We start from the raw sequence: 26,700 nt of genomic DNA, 5'->3' as shown, positions 1-26,700 counted from the left end.
GATACAAAATTCAGATCATTATTACACAAAATATTTATTATTACAAAACATATTAGGTATTTGGCATGAAAAGTGATGAAATAAACTTTGAATTTTTATACAATTATAGTATACAACGAGTTTTGGGTATTTTAAGTTATACTATATATTTATATTATGGGTGGTTAGTAATATTAGTAAGTTATTAATAAAATATGAATAAAATGTTATATGTATTATGTTACATTTGTAATTATTTGGTTTATACTTATACTTTTTTTAAGTTTGTTGTTTAAATTTTTTTTTTACTTTATTTTATGGAAATACTTTCAATGTTTTTTTAAATCAATTATTTTAGATTTGAACCAATTGTATTAAAAACACATCTGTTTAATAGGTATCAAAACCAAATACAATAGAAAAAAACCGTCTCACTACTGTTTTTTTCTTGTGACAGTAATAATTTGAATTAAAAATGTAGTCTAAATATTACATTTATTGTCGTTTTAATTGATCTAGAAAACAACACGCTTTGTTAATTCATTAAAAATTGTAATAAATATTGTGATTGTCTTAAATAACAATGCTTTCAAATGATTATGTATAAAAATTCTTTATAGAATTTTATTTTTATCAATGAAATATATTTTAATTGCACGTGATACGATTTACTGTTTATTTCATTTAAATACTATAAAATATTCTACAAGTCACCAAATTAAATTACAATTAGTTTAATTTAATTATATTCTGACATTGTCAATATTTCATTTTTTTTTTTTTTATTGGAATCAAAATAGAATTTTTATACTTGAAATAGGTACGTAATTATACCTTTAAGAATTTTACCTTAATAAATAATAATCCACATATACAATATTTGATAGATCACAATTTCATATTTTAATTTTAATGTACCTAGTAGTTAACGCCTACTGTTAATTAATAGCTAAATATTATATTATAATTATAATTATACACCTTAATATTTAAAATTATATAATAATATTATGAAGCCAACGATGAACTATTATTAATGTCCTTACACTCAGTAAAAGATAAAATAATAATTTGTTAACCATCATGACGTTTTATAAAATATTTCGAGTTATAATATTGTGTTTACATTTTTTTATTTTTTTATTAATTTATTATACTTATTACTGCCTATTTAATTTCATAATAAATCACGATAGTTTAGTTTTATGTCATATGTGTACACTAGAGAGTAATTTAAATTATTTAATATATATAGAGTGAGGTCCGCATTGTGTTTCAAAATATGAATCCATGATTGAATAATATTGTTATTCAGTGGCACTGGACCTAAATGTATACAGATTATATGGTGATTCAATATGCATACTTACTCCTGATTTTCTTCACTCATGCAATTATTCAAAATCTGAAAAGTTTCTAAGTTAGGTATTAAAATGTTCATACCCACTACATAATCATAATTGATTATAGGCCTTAAAAATGGTTTTACAAAAATATACAATTTATGTAATATTGGATTTAAATTTATTATATTTTTATAATTTTTACAAATTTAATATATTATACATTTTAAAATATAAATATGAAATTTTTAAATTCCAAAATCCCAAACGAACCTTTATTATTGATCTTATAATATTTAGACATTAATACTCAAAATTAAATAACTTGAAAACTACTCATTCGAATTTTGATTTTTATACTTCCACATTTTGAGAACAATTTCTCGCTAAATAATTTTCAGTAGAAAAGAAGGTTATCGTTATTTTCAAAACAAAATTTTTCTTCTTCAAAGGACACTCTTTAAGAAGTACAAATAATCTCAATAATAGTCGAAGTATACCTATTTAAAAAATACCAAAAATCAAACTTTGAATGACTGTATTATTGAAGAAAAAATATGGGATAATGCTCGGTGAATCACCCTATACTCATTTTACTTACATCACTAGTTATCTTCACATAGATATTATAGTAAATTATTACCTATAATATATTTTAGCCAACATTTTTAAAACATTAAAAACCGATATTTATAGGTTTGTGCACGAACATCGACGGCGAATGTTGCAGTATAAAGTTGTATTATAATATGCGCCGAATATGTAACAAGCTACATAATAACTATTAAATATTAAAATCAGAGGCACGGATTTGATTTTTTTTTCAAACACGCCATATTATAATGTCTGTTATGGGTATATGATCAGTTAGGTTATGTTCTGCGTGTTTATAACGACGTATGAAAATATTGGTAAAGCATTGAAGTTCTACCTACTTCAAAGACAATGATGATTACACAAAGCAGTCGTGTGGGTGCATAGTGAGACGAATACAATTATTTGTACCCGACACATTTATTTTTATTTTTAAGTTTAAATTTGCATTTTCTTTTAAAATAATTATAGCAAAACCCCCGACACATTTACTTCTGTTTTTTTGTTAATATAAGAAGTTACATAGGTACCTACTGTCAAAATATATGACGTGTTCGTTTGTAGTTACTAATAATTACCTTGCATTTTTTTTGTTTTTTCGAGTTATAGTTTTCATCAGATGAATAATAATATTACTACAGTAGAAACATATAATGTAATTACCTACGCTTGAGTATATTCAAATAAGATATTATTATTTCATAAATAAATTAGATAACTCCGAGTTGTGATATATTCATTTATATACTGACTATTTTTAATTGGTATAACACATTAACACACGTGTTATATTACCGTCTTAGACATAGCAAACAATATTGAATTTTGATTTTGGATAAAATGTATTTCATTGTTAATCACTTGGTCTCGCTCATAGGTATCTATATAAATCTTTAATATTTTGTAGTTATTATAATTTTAAAATAAATCGGTTATCCTGCATTCTTTACACCAGAACCACCAGCAGGACCACGCGCATGATGTCCAGAATTTCAAAGTTGATTTAGAATAGTATATTGTTTCCATAATTTTCTGTGGACACTTTATGCGTCTCACCCTAGGGGTAAATAATAAGGGTTTCCATTTTCAATTATTAGGTTACGGTATTCAATTGTACGCGTTCGAAATCCCTTTTAGGAAATTAAATTATTTATTATACCTATTCCGTATTCATATACCGTAGTCGTCCTTATGTCGACCGCCGAAATTGCTCAATATTCTAATGATTGTGATCAAAGTATACGCATATTTTGTATGTGAATTATTGTGATTTAAATGATATTAATTATAATATAAAACACGATGCACAATAATGTATAAGACTGTGTATATATTGCACACAAAATACAAAATATAATTTGTTTTCATCGTATGAAATTCAATATTCCATATCCAACAATTGCATTGTGTTGATTTTAAATAATTTTGTTAGGCGATAATTGTAACTTGCCAAGCAATCTTATTACTTATTAATGTCATCTAATATTACAATGAATTTTGCATAAGATAACTGATTTTTGACTAAAATTATTAAACAAATATAAATATAATAATATGCATAATATATAAATATAAATAAATAAATATATAATATAAATGCACCTATTTTCTAATTGTTTAATTTAAAAATTTACGACTTTACAATAATATAAAGAAAAATAAGACATTTATTTTAATTGAATAATAAAAAAAAATATGTGTATACATTAAAGTATTATAATAATAACATATCGTATCTGACAGTTAAAATAACAAGCTCCGGTTAAAATATATTGTTTTTGAGGCTGTATTATTATAATATCCAAACATTATTTTCATTAGAATAATTTGTTTTGAATTTTATAAAGCTTGAGACAATGAAAAATGAAAAATTTACAAATTACCTCTTAATTGAGACGAATTATCACGTTTTTTTCAAGACTAATTGCCATTTAACGACCTCTGGCTTAAAATATACTGAAAACCTTTCCGGGTCACGAACCCTTCAAAACACTTGAAGCGTTAGTGATTTTCTTTTCTTATACAATAAATAGCTGGACGTACATAATTCGTTCCCTGATTGGTAACTTTAAGAGTCCTGATTCTGTCATATTTCACTAAAGTTTTTACGTCTATTGAATAATCATTATAATTTGTAGATTTAGAAGTATGCAACAATTAGTACGATTAAAAAAAATGATTTATATTTATATTTACTGTCTATATTTCATCATATGTATAAACATCATATTTGATTTACAGTGTAAAATGAATTCCTATAATGATAATTGAAGTCCAGAAAATTTTCGAAAACAAATGGTTATAATTATTTGTATAGAAGTTCGTGATTTAAAAAATGTCTATATGCTATTTAGAGAACTGATTTTGGAATTATTTTCATTTTAAAAATAATGATAGGATTACCCCCTTATAAATATGCATCCATAAATATTTTTTTGAAGGTTAATTGCGATATTGATATCTATGATTAAAAATTGATTTTATCTCTTAAGATTTTAACTAAAATCAATATTTTTATTGTTTATCAAAAAAACAGTGTGCAGTATTCACTATTTTGAATAAAAGCATATTTCTTTAAAATATTTCAAGAACATTATAGTACAGTCGCACATTTTAATGTATTTACACATGAATACATCCCTATTATTTTAGGAATTTTAGGCATATGAACACAGGCTTTACTTGTAATAATAAACCTTATCTGAGAATGATTTTGTATCAACATTATGTAGGTTAAGGTTAGTCGATTTTCAAAGAATTTTGTAATCGCAGTCTATTGTGCATTTCTGCATCATGGTCTCACCTAACTCAAATAGATTGTATTTTTATATTGTCATCGTCGTTTTGAATCTTATTCTTTTCAAAACGTCTGGGTTCGTTTATGTTGGTATGAGAAAAAAAATGCTGTAAAATATATAAATTTGTAATGTACCTAGGTATCTAGTCAACATTTTGCTTTATTAAACCGTTATAGTACGATATCATTTTTTATTCATCATTTTTTTAGTTTAATTTTAAACAAAATATAGCATATTATACACGTGTATACGATAATATGTACCTATAAAATATTGTATTTATAAAGTATTAACGTTTTATTTTTATTTTATAGTAATCTAATGATCAGAATAATACTGGTAGATGGCTTAATTAAAATTTCGAGTAAAGGTAAATAAGAAAATAAATATAACAGCTGTGTCGGTTTTTTTCTCAGTTTTTATATTGTTTGCTTCGCCGTCTATCTGTGCTTACTTTTGCTAAGCTATATATACAGTATACACGTAGGTACTTTTATATTAGAAACGTATAAATAACTTTGGAACGTCTTCTTTAGAAGACACCTGATTTATTTGATGTGCACATATATAGATTTTTTAATTGCAATCGACAACATAATTCACACCAGATAAGATTTTATCCAATCCAAGTTATCCAGTAATAAGTTTCTATAGAGGTCAGAAAAATTTGATCAGACTCAGCAAGTGAAAAATAAACATTATATTCTTAAATGGAAATGTAGTATAATTTGATACTGATACTCAATTGTAATAAATATCCAGAGGAATCGTTTTTTAAATAATAATGACATAGAAAATATTAATAATTCTATAACCTAAATATTACACAATAAGTAGTGTTTATTTCAAACTGTATTAACTTAAAATATGATAGAGATATACATTTTATTAACTTAGACTATATCCAACGAATCTAAAATATTAAACAATTGTATAGTCAACTTAAAGTCATTTTTTCATGATTTATATTAATTAGCGAAGTGACGTTTAATGCATACTAACGATAACATTACAATTTCGCACCAACGTGAATATATTCACAATATATAGAGTAATAAATACAAATGCCTTGATTACTCGATGGTCATCAAAGTGAAATAAATTAAATTGATCTAGATAAATGTTTTAACGTTTTCGAGTGGAGTGTTTGTTTTAGACCACAATTAATAAGACTTGTTATACTGTGTATAGCTATAAGAATCTACTTTGTTGCCTAAAAAGTATTGTTAAGTATCAATAGAACTAAAAAAATATTTGTATTTACAATTTATTATCCATCTTATTCTAACACTGATATTATTATATAACTATCTACTCGTATTATTCTCAAGTTAAAGATAAATTGCTAATCACTAACCGATAATTATAGTAAAGTAATAAATAGAATATCTGAAAAATTAGGTACAGAGTTATAAGATTATCAAATATTACAATTAATAGATATCATGTGTGGATAGAATTCTCTCTATTTTATAAGAGTATTGCAGTTGTTCAATGAATATTAAAAATGATACAAAATGACAGTTGAGAATTAAAGATATTTAAACAGCGAAAGTAAAATTAATATACTAAATATTCTTAACATTATACGTATAGTACATATTATAGTTGTATATGTTTTATGACAACTAATGTAGGATGTTAAAAAGAATAAAGGACGTTTTTACTGGTCATCTTTCAAGTAATAACTATTTCTAAATGCTAATAGGCACTTGCCCGGAAAACAGTATACGTCTGTCTGAGCTGCGTATCACATATAAATATTGATCATTAATCGCACTCAAAAATGTTTTCGTTATTTGACAATATTTTGTTAAAAATGTGTTTAGGGACGACAACCAGAGCGGCGGCGCACTGTGGGACTACGGCGGGCTGGACGGTTGGCCGTGGCAGGAGTACCGGATGAGGTACTCTCCCGAGGTGACAGTGCTGTTCTGCATAGCGTACGCGGCCGTGTTCGTGGTGGGATTTGTGGGCAACATTTCCGTGGTGCTGGTGGTGTACAAGAACGTGAGGATGCAGTCATCGCCCACCAACATATTCATCGTAAACTTGGCCGTTGCGGACCTGCTGGTCATCGTCGTCTGCGTGCCGTTCACCCTTATCGGCAGCATTACTACCGGTAAGCATTGTGGCCATTATATTAGAGTAGATGGCAGACAAGATGCAATTGTTTGTTATCCCCAAAAACAACCTCAAAACGAATGTCGAACAATTTTTACTGGTCTAATAGGCGATAATGACAGATACTAAACAAAAAGAAGAAAAATTCATTATAAAAAAACAACATAGATTTATACATTTGTCACTTGGCTTAGAATCTTGTAGTGCGCTAGACTAAGTCCAAGCAACATAATTGTGTATCTTTACATGAAACAAATCAACTAGTTTTTTCACCCTCGTATTTCAACTTACTGCTTCCTTGAAATCTAAAACACTGATGACGCTGAAATAACTTAGGACAATATAAAAATTGAACCCATGACATTAAGCAGTTCAATGTTTGGAAAAAGTTATTACAAAAGTACTTTTTACCAAAGTAGTAGAGTGGTTTTATGTGTGGTCCTTAACTCCTTCAATTATAGATTGTACATATTCATTAGTTCATACCTTCACTTCACTTTTGCATTCATAAGCAACAATACTCTTTTATTTGTATTGCATAATATTTAGCCAGTTTATTGACAACTTAACGAGTAGGTGATGGAAGGAGAGAACTAATAAAAATGCTTAAAAAATTAAGACCTCTTCCATAGGAGTAAGCCTATCAAAGTAGGGATATCTATATTGTGGCCAGGTTTGTTTAAGCTTCAATAAAAAAAAAAAAACGTCGACACCTAAAAATAAAAAATCGTACTTGCAGGGTATTTGTGCCAGATGTTGTTAACGCATAAGAGGCCAATTCTTACACTGGTCAAGTGTTAAGCAATAATAATAAAAGAGCATTGTTGCAAATAATTTTCAATACTTTTTTTTTACTATATTATCTACTTTTATATTATTTTTATGTAAGAACCGTTTTGGGTTTCTTGTTATTATTATTTTTATTATTATTATTATTTTCTCCCTTCTCTTTTGTTTTTCAATACAAGTAGGTGTTCTTAATCTACGATACGTATTTTTATTTTAGTGTAGAGCAATTTTTTGTAATATGTCATCATATTTATTAATTGTATCATATATTTTTTGTAAAAACTTGTTAGTACCTACAAGTAAAAACTATCAATAAATTAAAATTTCTCTTGAAATAAGTAGTGAAATTGGGTTATAGTTTAAAGAAAAAGTAGACAGTATACTTGGTCATAATGTAGGTTTCACTATTTTGATAGCTGACTCTTTTGTTTTTCGGCATTTAACTTTTTAATCAACTCTGATGACATTTCAAATGTAACGTTATATGTACTTACTTACGGACATCAAATATTTTATCACATTCACCTCTGATATAAATTTTGTTTAAGTTTGTTTTGTAATACATCTCATCATTACAATTTAAAATTGGCACCTACCTACTTTCTTGACACTATAATTTATAATATTACGAGAATACTATAAAACACATATATTTTGTGGATATATCATGCTATAGAATTTTATTCTGAGATTCTATTCAGTATTTTATTGCTAAACACATTTATGCATGTTAGCTAAAAAAAACCAAAATAATGATACTTGAAATAAACTGAAAACAAGTACAAAGGAGTAAATAAAAAAAATGTATCATATATATTCAGTTTTTATTAAAAATTAGTTTTTCATAAATGAGTATTATCAAATTACAATTATACCTAATATTATTAGTTAAATTGTGTCTGTAAAATATGCAGCTGTTATCGAAAACATATAACTTACTTTGCATACTTAATTTTTATACGTAGGTACTGCTACAACATATGAAACTACAAATTCAAATTAAAAATTATTTTATTTTTAGTGCATTTTCAATAAAATGTATAATTTTATTTTTATTTCAGTAATGGTGTTAAAAAAAAATACGAATGAAAAATACACATACACTTTTAATTTATAATATTTTTGTATCATGGGATGCGTATACAGATTTCTTGTTCGAATAACGATTTAGTTTTCTATACTTAGGCTTCAAGTTTGTGAACTCACAAACTACCAATGACGTTTATAACCCCCATAATATTGACATTGATTTTCTCGTCTAAATATACGCTATAAAATCTTCATTTCGTTTAAAAATGGTTAGCGTGTAAATATTTCCTACTCACGATTTGCAGTAATTTCATATGGATCTAAAACACGTTTACAAACTAACATTACTATTTACTTCCCTTAACCCAAATCCACCACACAATTCTTATTGAAATATTATGAACATACTTTGAAAGATGATAATAAAATAATATTACCAAATGCAATGTTTATAGATCATATTATTCAAGAAAACTGTTTTTTTTATGGTAATGTTACGTTTTCCGTACATTGTTATTGTGTTTATTGACGCTGATATAACATAAAATAAATTGTTTTTCGTTATTCTTTATCATTAAAAAAATATAATATTCAAAATGACTGATTATAATATTATGTACCAACTACCAATACAGTTCGTACAGAAGTTTTTGGATGGTTATTATATTGATAATAATTATCCTCAATAACCATAATAGTATATTATACATGTATTGGCGTATTGCAAATTCTAATATTAATATGAAGTAGCAACCGCACGACCAACACTCTTTCTAAAATCTCATCTAATCTGATATGCAAAAAATATCTCAAAAATATATTTTTTAAATATAAAAAAACATTCAATCATTTTTTAAGGTATTTTTTTTTATAGAGTTGAGCAAAAATAATATGTCCCTTTTTTTGTTTCTAAAATATATGGTCACCCCAAGGCCTAAACTAATTTATTTTATAACAGATAGCGTTGATAATAATTAAAATGCGTATTTGTGACACATTCGAGTAGAAAATGTGAATACGTGATTATTTATTATATTATTTCAAATTATCACTCATTGATTAAAACTATTTGAATTAGATATTACGAGTATTATTTTTTTTTTATATACTTGTCATATAATTATATGTTTTATGCAAAGCGTTTTCATCATGGTATTTTAATCTTTTATAATATTGTATAACCTCCAGTTTGAAATTAACACCACCATAATCATTTGTGGACTAACTGAAAAAATAAAGAGCTTTACTCGCTTTAACAATCAACACCCTAGTATTTTTTTCTTATTAAAATTACTCCACTTATATCGACCATTACAACTATTTCAACTTCAATCAGTATCATAATACAATTTTCTAGATGAAAGATGAGCTTTGATATGATTTTGGCATATTCATTTTTCTCAAATCTACAATAGACAGATTTAATTTCAATAATAATATAACTTTAAGTCTTGAACTTGAACACTACAACCCAACAATAGAAATAAGATTTTAATAAATAACTTTCATTTATAAACTAAAAAACCTAGATACATTCCCGATTTACAAAAGCCATACAAATCTTGATACCATGAGCAGTGTAAGTGTTTGAAATGTTTATAATTCTCATCTATGTCAGAGTATTTAGTAGTCAGTTTTCAGTAACTATTTGTTTCAACTGACAGTGCTGTAATAATTTTTTATAATAAGGTAAACTAAAACTTATGACGTACCTATACTTTTGGTATACTATATTGATCGTACTTATATCAGATCAATAGGTACGTCGAATACCACAGTACTGAATAATGCCTCATAATGTCAAGATTGTGGTCCAGTGCGAGATCAGTGGAGATCTCAAAAGTTTGCAGTTGCACATGTGATATAAATCGATGCCCAATGTGACAGTCAAGAAAATTCCACATGCAATGCACTTGAGATAGAGTTGTCGTCCGTCAAATCGTACAACAATGCAGAAAAGATACCTGCCACGGCAAAAGTTTTCGAAATTGATATGCTGTCATCCGTATAGTCGTCTTTGACACCGATTTGACAGATTGAAGCCGACGCTCTGCGATTAAATTCAATACGTGACATGGCCTCGAAGATGCAGGAATGGACCTGACGGTAAACGCGGTCAGTCCTAGACACCTCTCACTGTAGAGTCAGACGAAGAGATACATCCGGTGAATGTTTTCTTGTGGTGCTATTAGACTGAAATGTGTTGAGTTTAACATGTCTTATAACGAGTGTTTTGGGCACCTGCTTTTAAACATCTCTACGTGGCTTTGAAAGTTCGAGGAAACTGATTCACTCCGTTCTCCCTGTAGTTATCATAGTTATCACATTAATATGTCTGTAGGTCTTGACCAAGGAGTAGAATTGGGTAAGAAGAGTGCAGGTTATTCACTGTAATGAATTATTAATTATTCGTGTTAAAATCGATTAATTAATAAAACAATATGACAGAGTAGTCGACGACGGCCAATTATTTTTATGATGAAAAATTGTACTTGAACTCCATTATTATTAGTATGTATACGTTCCGTGCAATGATTGTTACTATTTTTTTAAATTTGCGATTTGATACTATGACGCATTTAAGGAATTAATACAGTAAGAATGATGTAATGACTTGAAACATCATTACAGTATTAATTCTTATAATATAGATATATTCTGTAATATCACGGAGTCCCACCATAATTTATAACTTATAAGAATAAATATTTGGATTAATTAACAAAATACATGGTAATAATTCTTCAGCCTATTACACACAGTAGTCTAGTTAGTAGTTTCATCGCTTGTTCCATGTTTTGCTATCAGGTTAATGGTAAAGTAAAATATTTTATTATATTAACATTTTATATCAATAAACTTTAAAATTTTAGTATTTTACTTTCAGTGTAACTAATACAGTGTCTTGTCTAACATTTAAATCTTCTCATAAACCTACCGTTTGGTATTAATATGTCACTGAGGATACACCGTATACCTACCATTGATATCTACGTATTAATAGTTGCTGTAAGTAATTTTGATAATGTTGTGATATTTCAAACATAATGTTGCATCTCTTTAAAATATTCATTGCATATTTAAGTTAATAGTACCTTATCATTTTGGAATAATAACTATTGTGAAATAAAAATTGAAGTTTTCTGTTAGCAATATTAAAAATTAAAAACCGTCACTCAAATTTCAGTTTTGCCAATTGTATTTTATTATATTATATAGTTGGAGTAGCACATGCATTGGATGTAACAACCCAACTCTATTCGGACAGATCTAATAACATTTTGGCATCCGGCCCATCCGAATCAGTGACATGTCCATTGTCGAATCAATAAGAGGTACACTTACTTCGATATTCCATCGGAATTTTGTTTTATACGCCGATAACAGTTATAAGATGTGGTCATTTGGGGAGAGTGTAATCATTTTGACAAAAAAAATGAAAAATCCGTCGGGTGAATGAAATTAAAATACATAATTTTGTTTTTGTGAGCGATATAAATTATTGAAGATGCATGAGTGATTTTGTTTCATTATTTTTTGACTCTTCAGTACTATTAATATTACAATATAATAACGAATGTTTTTTTTAAGGTTTCTTATGCCTTAACCATCATGCATAATTTCAAATATACATTTATATGCAATATACTGTAGATTAATAATTTACCTGCAAACCTATTCACCCAACGTATTCGCCCAAACAGTATTTTTGGTGGGATATAAATACTCGCCCAAACGGTGTGTAATGTGTATTGTATAAGTTGGTGTATAACTATTCACCCGAACAGGCCACGTTTGGTTCGACTCCCTTGCAAAAACGGTCCATAATTATATCGCCGAAAATAAATTTCAAAGTACTTCGTTGTATTAAAAACCATGTTTGGTAAACAATAAATATATATAATATAATATAGTTTACAAGAACACTCGTACGTCATATCTCGCTGAAAAATACATGTGAGTGCGTATAATATATAGCTCAGTGCTCACACAACAACAACAACAACAACAAATTTATCACGGAATCATAATATTCCAGTGTAATAATAATAATATGTTATTACGATGAAACTCGAACTCAGCTCTATTTTGATTTGTTTGTTTTTTTCACAGACGGCGCGTTAAGCTCACATAAAATGCTTGAATATCGGACATAATTCTACTGTATATAAGTTTTTTTACGCTCGAATTTCATCATACTGAATAACGTTGAGAATGACAAACGATCATGGTTCCATCTGGAACGACCCACAACAATAAGTCTATATTACAGGGAAGGAAAAAAAATGACAGGTTTTGGTGACCGGACACTGGACGTTGCCTTACAATTCTTATTATTATTATTTATTCATCTTAACAAACGCCTTCTGACAGGAAGATAAACTTCGCTATGGAACAACGGTCGATTTATCTTTTATGTGCGAATTTTGGAACGATATTTTATCGGACCATTTTGCTTGAAAATAATAATATGCAAAACGACTCCGTGACATCATTGGCCGTTGTAGCAGTATATAATATTATATATCATTAACGGGTGTGACGCTTAAATAGGTCAGCGCAAAAGAGCTAAGATAGGTTTTTCAACACGATGGTCAGTTTTTAATTATAACTGTATTTTACTGAGACTTTAGCACCAAATGTGTAATTGATACTGCACCGTGAATCTGGTTTGATAGTTGAACGGATATAATATTATAACATTATAGTGTATTGTTTTAAGTTAAAATTATTTATGTTTGAGATATCAAAATTTATTGCGAGATGCCTGCTTAATGTATAAAAAATGACAGCAAATGTGAACAGATTAAAAAGATTATACTGTAATTTGGATTCTACATGGGTAGCTTTAGACCTTATGTATATAAAAAAAAAACTGCGAACAGCATTTCGGAACACAATAGCTATAGGATTTTATATCCATTTAAGTAAATAAAAAACATATTATAATACGTAAAAAGAGTTAAACATTTTTAAAACCGTTAATCACATTTTTATTTTGTGAAATGCGTTTATTTAATTATTTGAAATTGTAATATTATGACGCTATGAAACCGTTTTTGGTGCAAATTCTTATCTAAATATATATCTTCATTTTTTTATGTTTTTAGAAATATTATATTATGATGAAGACCATAACTTTTGCACAAATCTCCCTTAAATTTTTGTTATTATTTATTAAACTTTCCCACACTTATATGACTATATGTATTTATGTACAAATAATAATTTATACCTAATTAAATGGCCTATACGATAACAAATTATACTGTTTGAAGCGATTTACCAGTCTCTAAGGATCAAAGGACATATTTATTTTATATTACATTCCCCAGTTTGTTTTTAGATTCTACAGAGTGAAGTGAAAATTCACAATTTTTTTTGTAGACGTCTTAGTTCAGATTTTTACGAACGAGTATTGACAATTTGAAAATTATTTTGTAGTTCAAAATACATTTTATTTAATTTTAATACAATTTTTCTTTTTAGTTATTGATATACTGTATAGTTAAAAAAAGATTAAGCATATAAAGTCACTATTTTTTCAAATTGAAACTTCTTTAAGCGTGGGATATGGTAAGTCGGATTCATGGGTTCAGCTAGAGCGACCAACAAGGATCACTGGCATGGTTTACTGGACACTACGTGTCTAATCAGACGATTGGATTTTGCCGGCCGGTGACCGTATAGAATGTTCCAGCAGAAGCGCCAATTAAAAATGTTTATAACCCTACCGGGATTTTTTTGTGTTTGGGTTGGCAGTATTAGTCATCCCAAAGCAGTTTTCGCCATTCGTTAGGTCATGGAGATGTTCACAGTTGAACAACGCTTACAATACTGAAAACGCATTACAAACGAGGAGAGTGACTCGAAGAAAAGTTGCGAAAGCTTCAAACATGTGCATCGCGAGCGACTTAACTCGTTTGTTAGAAAAATTCGATAAAACAGGCTCAGTAAGTCGTGGACAAGAAATCCAACCATCAGACCTATTCACCTATTCGATCGCTAGCAAACGTAGTCATAGTACAAGACAGTGTGACTATTGTTGCGTATTGTTCAACTGTGGACCTCTCTATGAAGACGAATGCCAAAAACTGCTTTGGGATAACAAATGGGAGTTGTTATAAGACAAGAAAACATTGGAACACTGCCGAAAACCCAAAAACAAAAAAATTCCGTCGTTTTTAAAATGTGCGTTTCTACTGGGACACCCTATATAAAAAAACTGGATAGCAGACGCTGGCTGTAAAAATTCGATCGTCTGTTTGAACCCTATGGTTTCAATGGTAATAAATAATTATTAATTTGTCTTACCTTAGTATAATCATATATATTTATTTCAAATGAAAATTTAATTTTTTAATTTTTCCATTACAAGCTCAATATTTGACCGTGATGAACTTGTTTTTACATACCCTTTGTAAAGAAGTTTTACCTCATTCTCTCGCACTAATGCAACACTTATGTTTTTTTCTCTCTTAAGTTTTATTTAAACATTTTACGAATTATTGGGTATTTAAACCTAAAATCTTGATTTTTTTCTTACGCACTGAAAACGGTTACTATACAAATTAAACTAAGAACCCTTGGCATAATTGTATATTTAACAAATAAACAGTCTGTAGATATTGTATTATTTTTAATATAGTACATTTATATTACTCGTTACAAATTATTTATATACATAGGTTTTAGCGGCATACTAAAATAGGGGAAAGGATAAAATACGAAAATGTGTACAAATGACTTGGCCTCGAAGTTGAATCATTGGGAAATATCACCGAATCGCCATCAATTCGAAAAGAATCGACAAGTGTTAGTCCGGGAACACTTCGAAAAGTTATCTGAGCTTTTTGCAGGCAATGTACACGTGAATTTTGAGGTAGACCGCAATCCGAATAATTTTCTCGCGGACGCTGCCTTTGAGGTCGATCAACAGAGCGTGGATCTCAAGGGCATGAAAAAACTCACTGAGCTCTGTTCGTTTTTAAGAAAGAACGTGGACGAGCTGACGTCCGTTTTCAAGAAAAGGCGTCACAAAGGTGGAGGGTATTACACCGAATCGGAACTCGCCAATCTGGAGCCAGAACTACGGTCGTTGGACGAGAACGTTCGGTTAATGATGGACAAGTTAAAATACATCAGTGGTAACCGAAGGGAAATCAAAGCGGTTTTGAAAATGTACACTGAAAATGAGGACCTGTACGTGAGACTCAGGTCGTTGAACAAGAGTGCAAGACTTCGTTACGAAGCGAGCAAAACTGGAAACGATACGAACGACGATGAACTAGGGGTTTGCAACAAAATTTTCAAATGGGTGCGTAGTTGTCCTTTCAACATTGCGCTAGACAAAAATATGAAACGTAAGTGATATTATAAGAATTGGAAACTTTTAAGACGAGAAGGGAAAACACTAACTTCACCTTGTAATGATTGTCCGATTATACGGGTATATAATATAGTAGGTCAATATAGTATTGTTATCTTATAGTATTTATCGATTGTCAAAGTAATTTTCTCTCATAAATCTGCATCCAATATCGTTATTAATATAACAAAATGATCACTGGGCAACAGACTTAAACTTAAATTAATATATTATCATATTTATTGGAATTAGATATTTGAAATTACTAATTTCATAAAAAATGTATTCAATTTTTTATTCATATTTTTTTTGAGTTGAAACTTTTTGTAATTTTATAATACATGATATACTTATTCTTTCAACTTATGTTTTGAATATAATCACCTAATCAGTAATTCGTTTTTTCCACAGTCACATAAAATTACATTTTCGAAAAACTATAATACCGTGCCGTAGTCAGGATTATGTTTGCTTCTTTTAAATATTAATCGTATTTAAAGCGTGCATAGAATTTCATTAACTAATTAAATTAAATTAAAAATAAAAATAAAAATTAGCTATCTTAATATAAGTCAAAATATAATATCAATACATTTACTAGGTATCCCAATACTCCTTACGATTTACCTATAACTCGACTTTGTCTTCGTGACTTTAAAAGTTTTTATTTTTTGCATATTTGTAATAAATTGTTTAGTACATAATATTTAAATAATTATGTAAGTATATTGGATATGAGACATATTAAATTGATTGACTTATTATACATACTAAGATGAAAGTCATTTCGATTTTGAATTATTTTATCTGACGGTTTAAAAATAAGTCAACGATCGAATTACCTTTGCATATAGCTGCAGAACAGGTGGCCAAAGTTACGTTCGATCGTGGTCCCTTTATTCTTGGTGGTAAAGAGAAACTCATAAAGCTCTGCTCATTTTTGAGAACGAACGTGATCAACTTGAAAAACTATTACGAGATAGCCAGGCGACGTATGAGTGGTACATATTACTCCGAATCGGAGAACGCCGACCTGGAGTCGGGGCTGCGGTTATTGAATGCTGACGTGGAGAAGCTGTTGGACACATTGAACGACATCGCCGGATACAGAAGCGAAATCAAACAAGTGTTGGACATATACACCGAACAAGAAGCTAGGTACAGATCACTCAGGTTGCTGAACACGGGCGCAACACTTCGACACCAAGTCGAAAACGGTACGAACGACCATAATAATTGACTGGATTTCGACCAGTGCACAAAAATGTGCAAATGGGTGCGTGGTTGTGGGTACATCTCGGCGGCACAAGACAAAAATGTAATTTAGACATGATTTTAAAAATTACAGGAAACTCAGCAAATATCTGTGGAATAGTGCATGCACGCTTGTTATAGTATAATATGAGTAGGTCCTACTCGATGTACCTAATATTTTTTTTACTATTTTATTTTTTATTTTACTGATCTTAAATAAACCTTTTCTGCATAGGCCAATTAATATTATAGTTACGTGCAATTTTTTAGTGTAAACGTCCGACTCAGGTCACTGATTAATACGCAAATCTCAATACGCCGATACCAAGCCGCCCAAGTCGAAAACTTTAACAAGGATAATAATAATATACATCTTGATTTCGATCATTGCAACAGAATGTGCAAACGGTTTCTTGATTGTGCGTTCACTTCGGCACAATACAAAAACGTAAATCGCACACGGTTTTTAGAACTATAGGAAACTAGGTCGAATATCTATGAGAATAATGCTTATACGCTTTTTAAATTGTGCAGTACACCTATACTGTTATTGATCCATCCATATTTTTTATATTTAAGTGTACTTTGGTATTTTTACGACAACCATGGGCAATCTATCTGTGGATGGTTGTACATAGCAATTGGTATAAACCGAAAGTGGTTCAAAGTTCAAGCTACTCTTTTCACTTTTTGGATATCTCTAAGAACAATTTGAAATTTTCTAAAAACCACACAAGTAGTTTTGAGAATGTAAGCTACAACATATAAATCAACTCCAATGTTTCTTTTAAAAAATGAATTTCTTTATTCAAGGACATAAAAAAACGATTTGATACATACTTTTACCTGATCTACCGAGTAACCAATGACAACCATATAAACAAAAATAATATCAATTTCTATTAATTATTTTTAATATTCATATTATAATCAGTAAGCTGTAACCAATATAGCAATCATTTGTCAGCAAAAAAAAAATTATTTTTCAACCTAAATATCATAATCCTCTCATGCTTATAATTACTGTCAGGCAACGTTTCCAATTTTTTTTCAAGAAAAATCAGTTCACCTATTTCTTAGTAATTACCAACAAACAACACTTAATTTTAAATATTAATCTAAATTATAATAACATATATGCAACCAATTTAAACTCTAATATATATAAAAAAAAATATTCTATTTCCGTGATTGAACCATGTTTGAGCTATCCTTCAGCTACTTATAATGGTGACCAAATACACACTTTACACACGCTATAAGACTCGAGGAATTAATTCGTATAACTTTTACCACGATCAGTCATGTCATTCAAAAGTTACATGATCAATAACAGAATCAACTTAAAAATTATATTTATATACATATATATATATGTATACAGATTATAAGCTTGAGATACTAAAAGTATAGTATATACCTGTTTTGTTTCATTCTTCACTATAGCCTCTAACAAAGGGACACAGTGTTCTTTCCTCATGCCATGTGAATAACACGTCTACCTAGAATATAAGATTACAATACCCAATAATGGCGTCAGAAATTATACAGTTGGTACACGCATAGTTATATCGTTGTGGAAAATGCTTAATACATTATAACTGTCTATTCTGTAGTTAAACATTTTATTTAATATATTATATACATAATAAAGTATATAATTTTGCTACCATTTCTTTTGGCGGGTGGTGAAATCCCACGGGAAGGGGGGAGGGAGGTGGACGGGTCTTTTCGGGCTTTCGTTGAGAGTTTTCAATTATTATTTTGTGGTGAAAATTACAAATCATAAAAAAAGTTCAATTTTCTTTTATACAACGTAACCAAAAGCGAGCGTGCTGCTCAAAGTTTCTTTTTGGTGAATTGCATTATCCGGCACGGGAAAAAAAGATAAAACAAAATATAAGATGTACCGAAAATAAATTCTCAACTAATATCGAGATGGGTACGAGCGTGCGTACTAATTATTTAGTTGTGTGTACTGTGTACCGAAACTCGATCGGTGGAGAAGATGGATGGACTTTTGTGTGGGTACAGTTATATTGTATACCTATATAATATAACTTTCCGTAACAAAAAATGTTCATCATCATCATTGGTCGAGAAAATATTTTGTCCCGCGTTCACTAATAGAAGGGTGTTTTTTGGCTGTAAAGAGATGCATAGAGGGCTAAGCATACATATATGCACGAGTATTGTAATGGAGACGATACCATATAATTATACGTAATAATATAATAGTACAATAATGGTGTCACAAAAAAATAGTACACGGAAACAATTTTGTTTTCAACAACATTTTTTCAATTTCTGATTTTTAAAAACTATTTATGTTATGGAAGTATATTGTAATAGTGGCGTTTTATTTTTTGAATAATTATCATATAACATTATTATTGAACATGATTTTTAATTTATTAGATTTGCGAGTTAAAATATTACATAGTATAATTAAATTATCCAAATTCAGAGTTAGACTAGAGTTAAGCTTACAGTTTCGTACATGAAATCTGAAAATGCATGTGTCTAATACACAATAAACATATAAATTATTATAATCGTAGAATCGTACAATGTGATGAATATTCCTCAACGTTGATTATGTAATTAATATTTAAACTTTTCGGGAAAATAGCTCTTACGATGACTTTATAATGTTATGTGGTATAGGATACTAGTTGCAGGTACCTAGTGTATAATAGTGTTGCTGTCTGGAATTTTAAAATTAAACTTTAAGCAAAAACCTAGTCGTGCGTGCACACAATCGTACATGGGCGGATAGGCCATTTTTGGCCTACCAGGCAATTTTAAAAAGGGGCCCCACATAAAAAAAAGTTGCTCGCAAGTACAGTATTAGATTAATTATGTTACCTACAATATCAAAACAAAACATTGGACGTGTATGATTTGTCTGTTATATTTGGCAATATTAACATCTAGAAAATCTATAAAATATATTATAACAACATCTATATTCCATTATCAATTGACAATTAAGTACATCTAATTATAAAAGTTGAGTGTTTAATTTAGGCTTTTACACTTTAAATAATGTTGAAAATTATAAATGTAATAGACACATTAAGAAACACAATTTGTATTTCAAAAATATTAGAAAATTTATTTGACAACCCCTACTTATTTTATACTGCTGATTGCTATTAAGTGTAAAAATTATACTAAGATACCTATAAAATATAGTTTCTTTTAGTTAATATTCTACATGAATACATGATTATATTACAATTATCGTAATAATTAATAAGCACCTATATTATATACTTAGTGATGGGCCGCAACTAATATAAACTAACGAATAATTATTCGATACCTAGTTTTTCCAAATAAGTTATTCGAATAATCGTTACGACAAATATTTGAATTATTATTCGAATATGTTTTCAAAAGCAAATTTGATCTAGTAAGTACTTTTGGTAGGTCAACATTAAAAATCCTCCAGTACTTTTAAAATAATTGGGAAAAAAAAGAAAATTTGTCAAAATTGTTTGGTAACCTTTCACTTCAATTGTATTTGATTAGTTTGAGTTTTTTTCCTACAAATGTCAATAAAAAATTATTTGTCCGGTTAAAAAGATAAAAATGTAATAGGTATATACTATATAAGTTTTTATTATACCTAAAATATTAACGATACATAGGAATGATTATTGTTTATAAGCATTTAAAGTTCAAATGTTGACAAAACCACAGTGTTAATTAATAATTTGTAGTTCAAAACTTAAAAAATATAAGATTATAATATAAAATAATAAAATTTTTCAAATTTGAAATTTCTTTTGTAATTATATAATATTAATGTGTCATTGCGTTAACCATAAAAAAGGCCCCATTCCCAAAATACGAAGGGGGGCCCACCGGGAAATGCCCGGTCGCCCGGTAGGCCTATCCGCCCATGCAATCGTATTATAGTAGTATACAGCGGAGAGTATCTTCAATAATATTTGTACACATTGATGATGATAATAATAATAATAATAATAATAATAATAATAATAATAATAAGAAGAAGAAGAAGAAGAAGAAGAAGAAGAAGAAGAAGAAGAAGAAGAAGAAGAGAATATCATATTGTATATTATTATATTAAATTATATTAAATTATTATAATTCTATGCGAGTTCTTGGAGGAGCGAACATATTTTATTCAACGACTCGGATAGCAGCTACCGAGCGTGCGCGTGAGCACTGTCCGTCGTTTGGTATTACCACGAGCGCTGTGCGTACACACCGGAAGTGAGTTCCACTTGACCGGAACACGACGACCGCGCAGATATATTATGAAAGTTTTATGCACCCACCATAGGTTCGAGCCGGAGTTCGAGCCGGAGACCGTGGTATGATCCGGGACGGGATGATAACTGTATTATTATTATTATTATTATTATTATTATTACTTGCTCGCTCGTAATTTTTCTCCTACAGCAATAATAATATTATATTGGCTACGATGCGAAGGTTCAATCTTGGTAGGTACAATCAGGTATTCTATTTCTGCAGCAGTGTACAGTGATTGTTTCGAACAGTGCACTCTCGTCGTTCTCTCGATCGACGTCAGTGTTTAATACAAAATAAAAAGATGCCTACCGATTATAATACTGACTGGCTACATTAAAATATGCACACACTTTTTAATTTGAAGTACGTGATTATTCAATAATATTTCTAATTTATTCGAAAGCATATTGAAATAATAGATTGAAATAAATTATTAGAGACTAAACGGGGTGATCCATCTAACGTGAGAACAATTTTATTTTAAATATTTGTTTTGCATAAATTTAAGTCACAGCAACAAATTTGAAAGCAATTTAACCAGTTTTTGGCAAAATATATTTCGGTTTTTTGAGTCGGTAAAAAAATTACTGTCGATACATGCAATTTTCTAAACACCATAAAATGTTCACATACAATTTTTTTTTCAACTTATGATTTTAAAACATTTTTTCTCTGTCAAAAAATTTGGAAATAAAATACAAGATTCATAACAAGCTGTTGTTAATGATATTTAAAAAAAAAGTTGAGGGTAAGTCCACAATATTTTTTTGTTATTTTTATCCTCGTGGGATCAGATTTATTATGCATCTAAGTGCTTCAACAAATAAGAGAACAAGAAATTAAAATGCATGATGTCATAAAAAAAAAATTTTAAATTGTGATAGAAAAATTTTCTTTTAAACTGCTTTAAATTATGTAAAATCATTGTTTTCAAAAACATTAGTATTTTTTGATATTATGAGACATTTTAGATATAACTACTTAGGTATAATACTGTCAATAACGAAAGTAAATAATAATACATTTTTAAATCGTTGAAAATTTATTGGAATTCGTAAGTATATTTGATTGTTTCTATCTGAGACCATAGTCATAGTGCGATTTGGGAGACTCGGTCTAGCCTTTTACTATAGCACGTAATTTACATAACTTAATAAGATAATGAGGCCCGTCGTAATAATGTTCGATAATATACATGACTATGTTCAATTATATACGACTGTAGTTATATACGATTTTATGTTTTATAGCAGCCAGTTTGGCCGGTTTTCCAAACCACGTGTTACGACACCGTCGTTGTCGTCGTCACACCAGAACTTACAGAAGCTATAAACATTCCCTCGATCCGGATAAAAATAATAATATTGATGGTATTATCAATAAATCGTGTAGTATCGATAACATCGGATTGTAAAACAAGAAAACAAAATATTATGTACGGCATCGGCGGGGCACACACGAGCATGAAATTCCGTCACGATTTTCGTACACGACACGAAAAGACAACATGGTTTTGGTCGATTGGTTTGAAAAAAAAAACATATTTCTATTGATATTGCTGCAACTGTTTTTCATTTATTCGTTTTTGACTCTAACCAATTAATAAACAAACATACGATTCGGCATCTGCGTGGTACCTATACCCATGTACATAAATTACTTTTGTCTAAAATTTAATTTTAGTCGAGACTATTTTACTTATATTTATATTAATGATTAATAATATTGTAACATATTACATGCAAGCAAATATTATAATAATGCTTTAAAACATTATTATGACTACTTAAAACTTAATAGGAACCTATTATACATATTAAATTTTCAAGCATTTTGACTCAAAAAAAAAATGTTATTGATATTTTTAGGAAAAAACTAAACAAATGAGACTTATTAAAAAAGCATATGCACAATTTTTTTTTAAGTATTTAAAGTTCATAATATTATGTTAGCAAAATTTATCGAAATCTCAAACATTTTCAAATTATTTCGCAGTTAAAAAATTTTAAATGTTCAATTATTATAGATAAGTATTAAAAATGAAAAACAATGTTTCTCAAAGATGGTAAGTTCATAGTGTAACCAAAAAATCTAAAAAATAAAAAGCTACAGGTTTTTTTAGATATATTTTTAATTAAAATTTTAACGAAAACGCATAATAAAATCATGAATAATGGTTTTAGTTATTTTGTTGTAACTTAAAAATATTATTCATTGGTATTGAAGGTTTAAGATTATATTATAATATTTTATATACACAATGACATTTTAAAATGTAAATTTTTAGGCAAAAATTAACTTTAAAATTAACTTTCTGTAGTACGAGTACTAATGCAAAATAGTTAAATAAAATACGTTTATCATAATAATATCAGAAGAAGTTTGACGCATCGTTTATACTAATATCTACGCTGTACACGGACCAAAAATCTTCGTTTTTTTGACACTAGCGCCGATCACTGCAGTTGTAGGCGATCTACGAAATATATTACCCGACAACCTAATCCCACGAATTTTCGTTTTGTCTTCCAAAATGTCTGCCCGATTTTAATAATTATTTACTGCCCACATACGAGTGCAGCTCAGTGGATTTGAGCATCCTAGTATAACGACTTATATTAATTCGGCTTGCCTAGGGTCTTGTTCAAATGCGTTGCCGTTAGTACGCCAGTTCACTATTCGATTCATCATTAATTGATATAGTGATTTCAACCTGTACGTTTATATGGGAGCAAATAGCGCGGTTCTAGGGAGGCTTGGACAGCATTCGGCATCCCCCCAAATTTGGAATTAAGCCTTCTCCTCTCTGTCTACCACAACATCGTATTATACCTATATTTCGGCTGTCCTGCATATGTGCACGCATTGTTGAAAGCAAAAAAAAAAACAAATACAGTGCTTAAACAGTCCCCAATCACTTTAGTCCTTATGTGTTCTACACAAATGTTCTAATCGCGCCCTGGTCGAGTATCATGATCAAAACGGTGACCGATGTCATTGACTGTGGTATCGATTAGCGATAATAGTATGAAGTAACTCAATAAAACAAGAACCAATCATTTAAATTTTGATTTTAACCTACATCAACATTTTCAGAAAAATCATTCTCTAAAAGTTTTACAAAAGTGTTCTCTTTTGAAAAACAAAAATTTTTTTTATCTCCACAAAAACTATTTAAGAAGTATAAAATATTCCAAGTATTCGAAAACATGGTCTTTAAATATATTTAAAGCCGGTAGCACACCAATGCACTAAAAATAAATCTGCAAGCAACCTCTTGGCCGCCCGTTCCACACTGCTTTGGTGTTCACCTGACTTAAAAATTCCAAAAACCAGATTTTGAATAACTGCATCGTTGAAGAAAAAATTTGGTGAGCCTGTTCGGTAGCCTATATTAAATAATTGCTTCACCCTGTATACGATAATAATATGTTTTATTAATATATTTTTATATCACGTTCAGGTAACTCTTGTCATATTCATAAACAGAAAAATAAAACTGCTACACGTTTCTGTATAATATTATATTTATATATTGAGTAATAATATTATATAAAGTATACAGCCGAGAATGACAAAACTTCACAGATAACTCGACTTTATGAGACGTGATGCTGTTATAGGCGGAATGCGAGCGTAAATAGTTTATTATTAATATTGTATTTTTCTCACGTTTAAATGAAACGAGCTAGTGTACATTTTTAACAGTCTCGAAGTAGCCTACGTACACATAGGTAGAGATTTAGAGATCCTAACTTAATTTCCAAGTCAACCAAAAAATGTATATACGTTTGACAAGTGATTTTGAAACGATTTTTTGCTATTTTAAAATTATTTATAAAAACTAAAAAAGAAATATTTTTTTCAATCGATAAAGTTTTTATCTATAACTTAACCATCTCCATTCGATAAAAAAGTTAGTTAAATACATTATTTGTTTTCGGTGCTTTACAGAAGTGATTTATTATCATGATAATTGCCATTTTGTTGTAGGCATATATATTATATAATTACTGTCTAATGCTCAATAATTATGATGAACATATAAAATAGAACAAAAAAAAAAAATAAAAAAAATTGTAATTGGCAAGTGCGATTACTCGAATTTATTTGCCCGTTGGAATGACGTGATATTTTAAGCTATATGAATATACATTCCATTCCTTGGGCCCCTCCGTTGTAATTTAACTAAATCTTTTCTTTTGACCGAACCATGCACGTACATCATTTTCCTGTATAATATATATTATGACGTGTATTGCGCATATTATCTCATTTTGTTATGTGCTTATTAAGTTATTTTCATAAGTTCATAACCGTTACCGAATACATTTTTTTTTTGACTAATACATGTAAAAATAGTATTGTAGTTCAACAATGATTTAAGTTTAAATTTAAATTAAATTAATAATTTGTTCCGTTTAAAATGTATGTTTTTCAAAAATATTCATGACAGATGGTATAGTATCATTATTATGCATAAGTCTTCATATTATATTCAGATTCAGTAATAATAGTAATTATCTTCAAAAATTAAAAACTTTCAATTCATTACATTATATTATTTTAGCACAATAATAGTGTATAATAATTATGTTGCATTCATTTTACTGTAGAAGTAGACTTGTTGCTGTATATTTTCAAATTTACAATATACTTTTTATTTGTTCACTCCTAAATAGAAACTTCATTAATTAGAACTAAATAATTTTTGTGTGGTACACGGAACTTATAGTTGGTAAGGTGTTAGTCACGTACAAAACAGTGACACGAGACCGTTAAAATAATTAATGGATTCCGGTAAATGTAGTTTTCATGAATAACTGTTATTATTATGTTCGCTGTTAGTTTAACTAGTTTAAGAAAAAATAGTTGTTGTAGTACAAATTTGTGTTAATGTAGTATTTAGATTGTATATTCATTTACTACAAATTTTAACGACTTAAAATAGTATTTTAGCTTTTGTTAATGAAACTTAATAACATTTTATCTAGTTAAATAAGAAACTACACAATATGCAGGTCATTAATTAACATCGTAATTGTATCATCCTCAACAGTTACCTACTCATATGGAATGAATAAAAATAAATAATCGATACAAATGTATTCATTGTAAAATTTAAGTATAA

At 28.8% G+C, this 26,700-nt stretch overlaps 1 protein-coding gene across 1 annotated transcript in view; it reads left to right on the top strand.

The window, feature by feature from the left end:
- Positions 1-26,700, top strand: part of LOC111038866 (neuropeptide SIFamide receptor-like) — a 51,937-nt gene that overhangs the window by 12,027 nt on the left and 13,210 nt on the right. The window contains exon 2 of the mRNA XM_022322129.1: positions 6,544-6,836. Within this exon, the coding sequence (XP_022177821.1) occupies positions 6,544-6,836 (293 nt within the window). The remainder of the gene's footprint in view (positions 1-6,543; positions 6,837-26,700) is intronic.

This window comes from Myzus persicae, unplaced genomic scaffold, assembly GCF_001856785.1.
Source record: "Myzus persicae strain clone G006 unplaced genomic scaffold, MPER_G0061.0, whole genome shotgun sequence".
NCBI lineage: Eukaryota > Metazoa > Arthropoda > Insecta > Hemiptera > Aphididae > Myzus > Myzus persicae.
The sequence above is the reverse complement of the archived record's forward strand: the minus strand, read 5'-3'. Positions and strand labels throughout refer to the sequence as shown.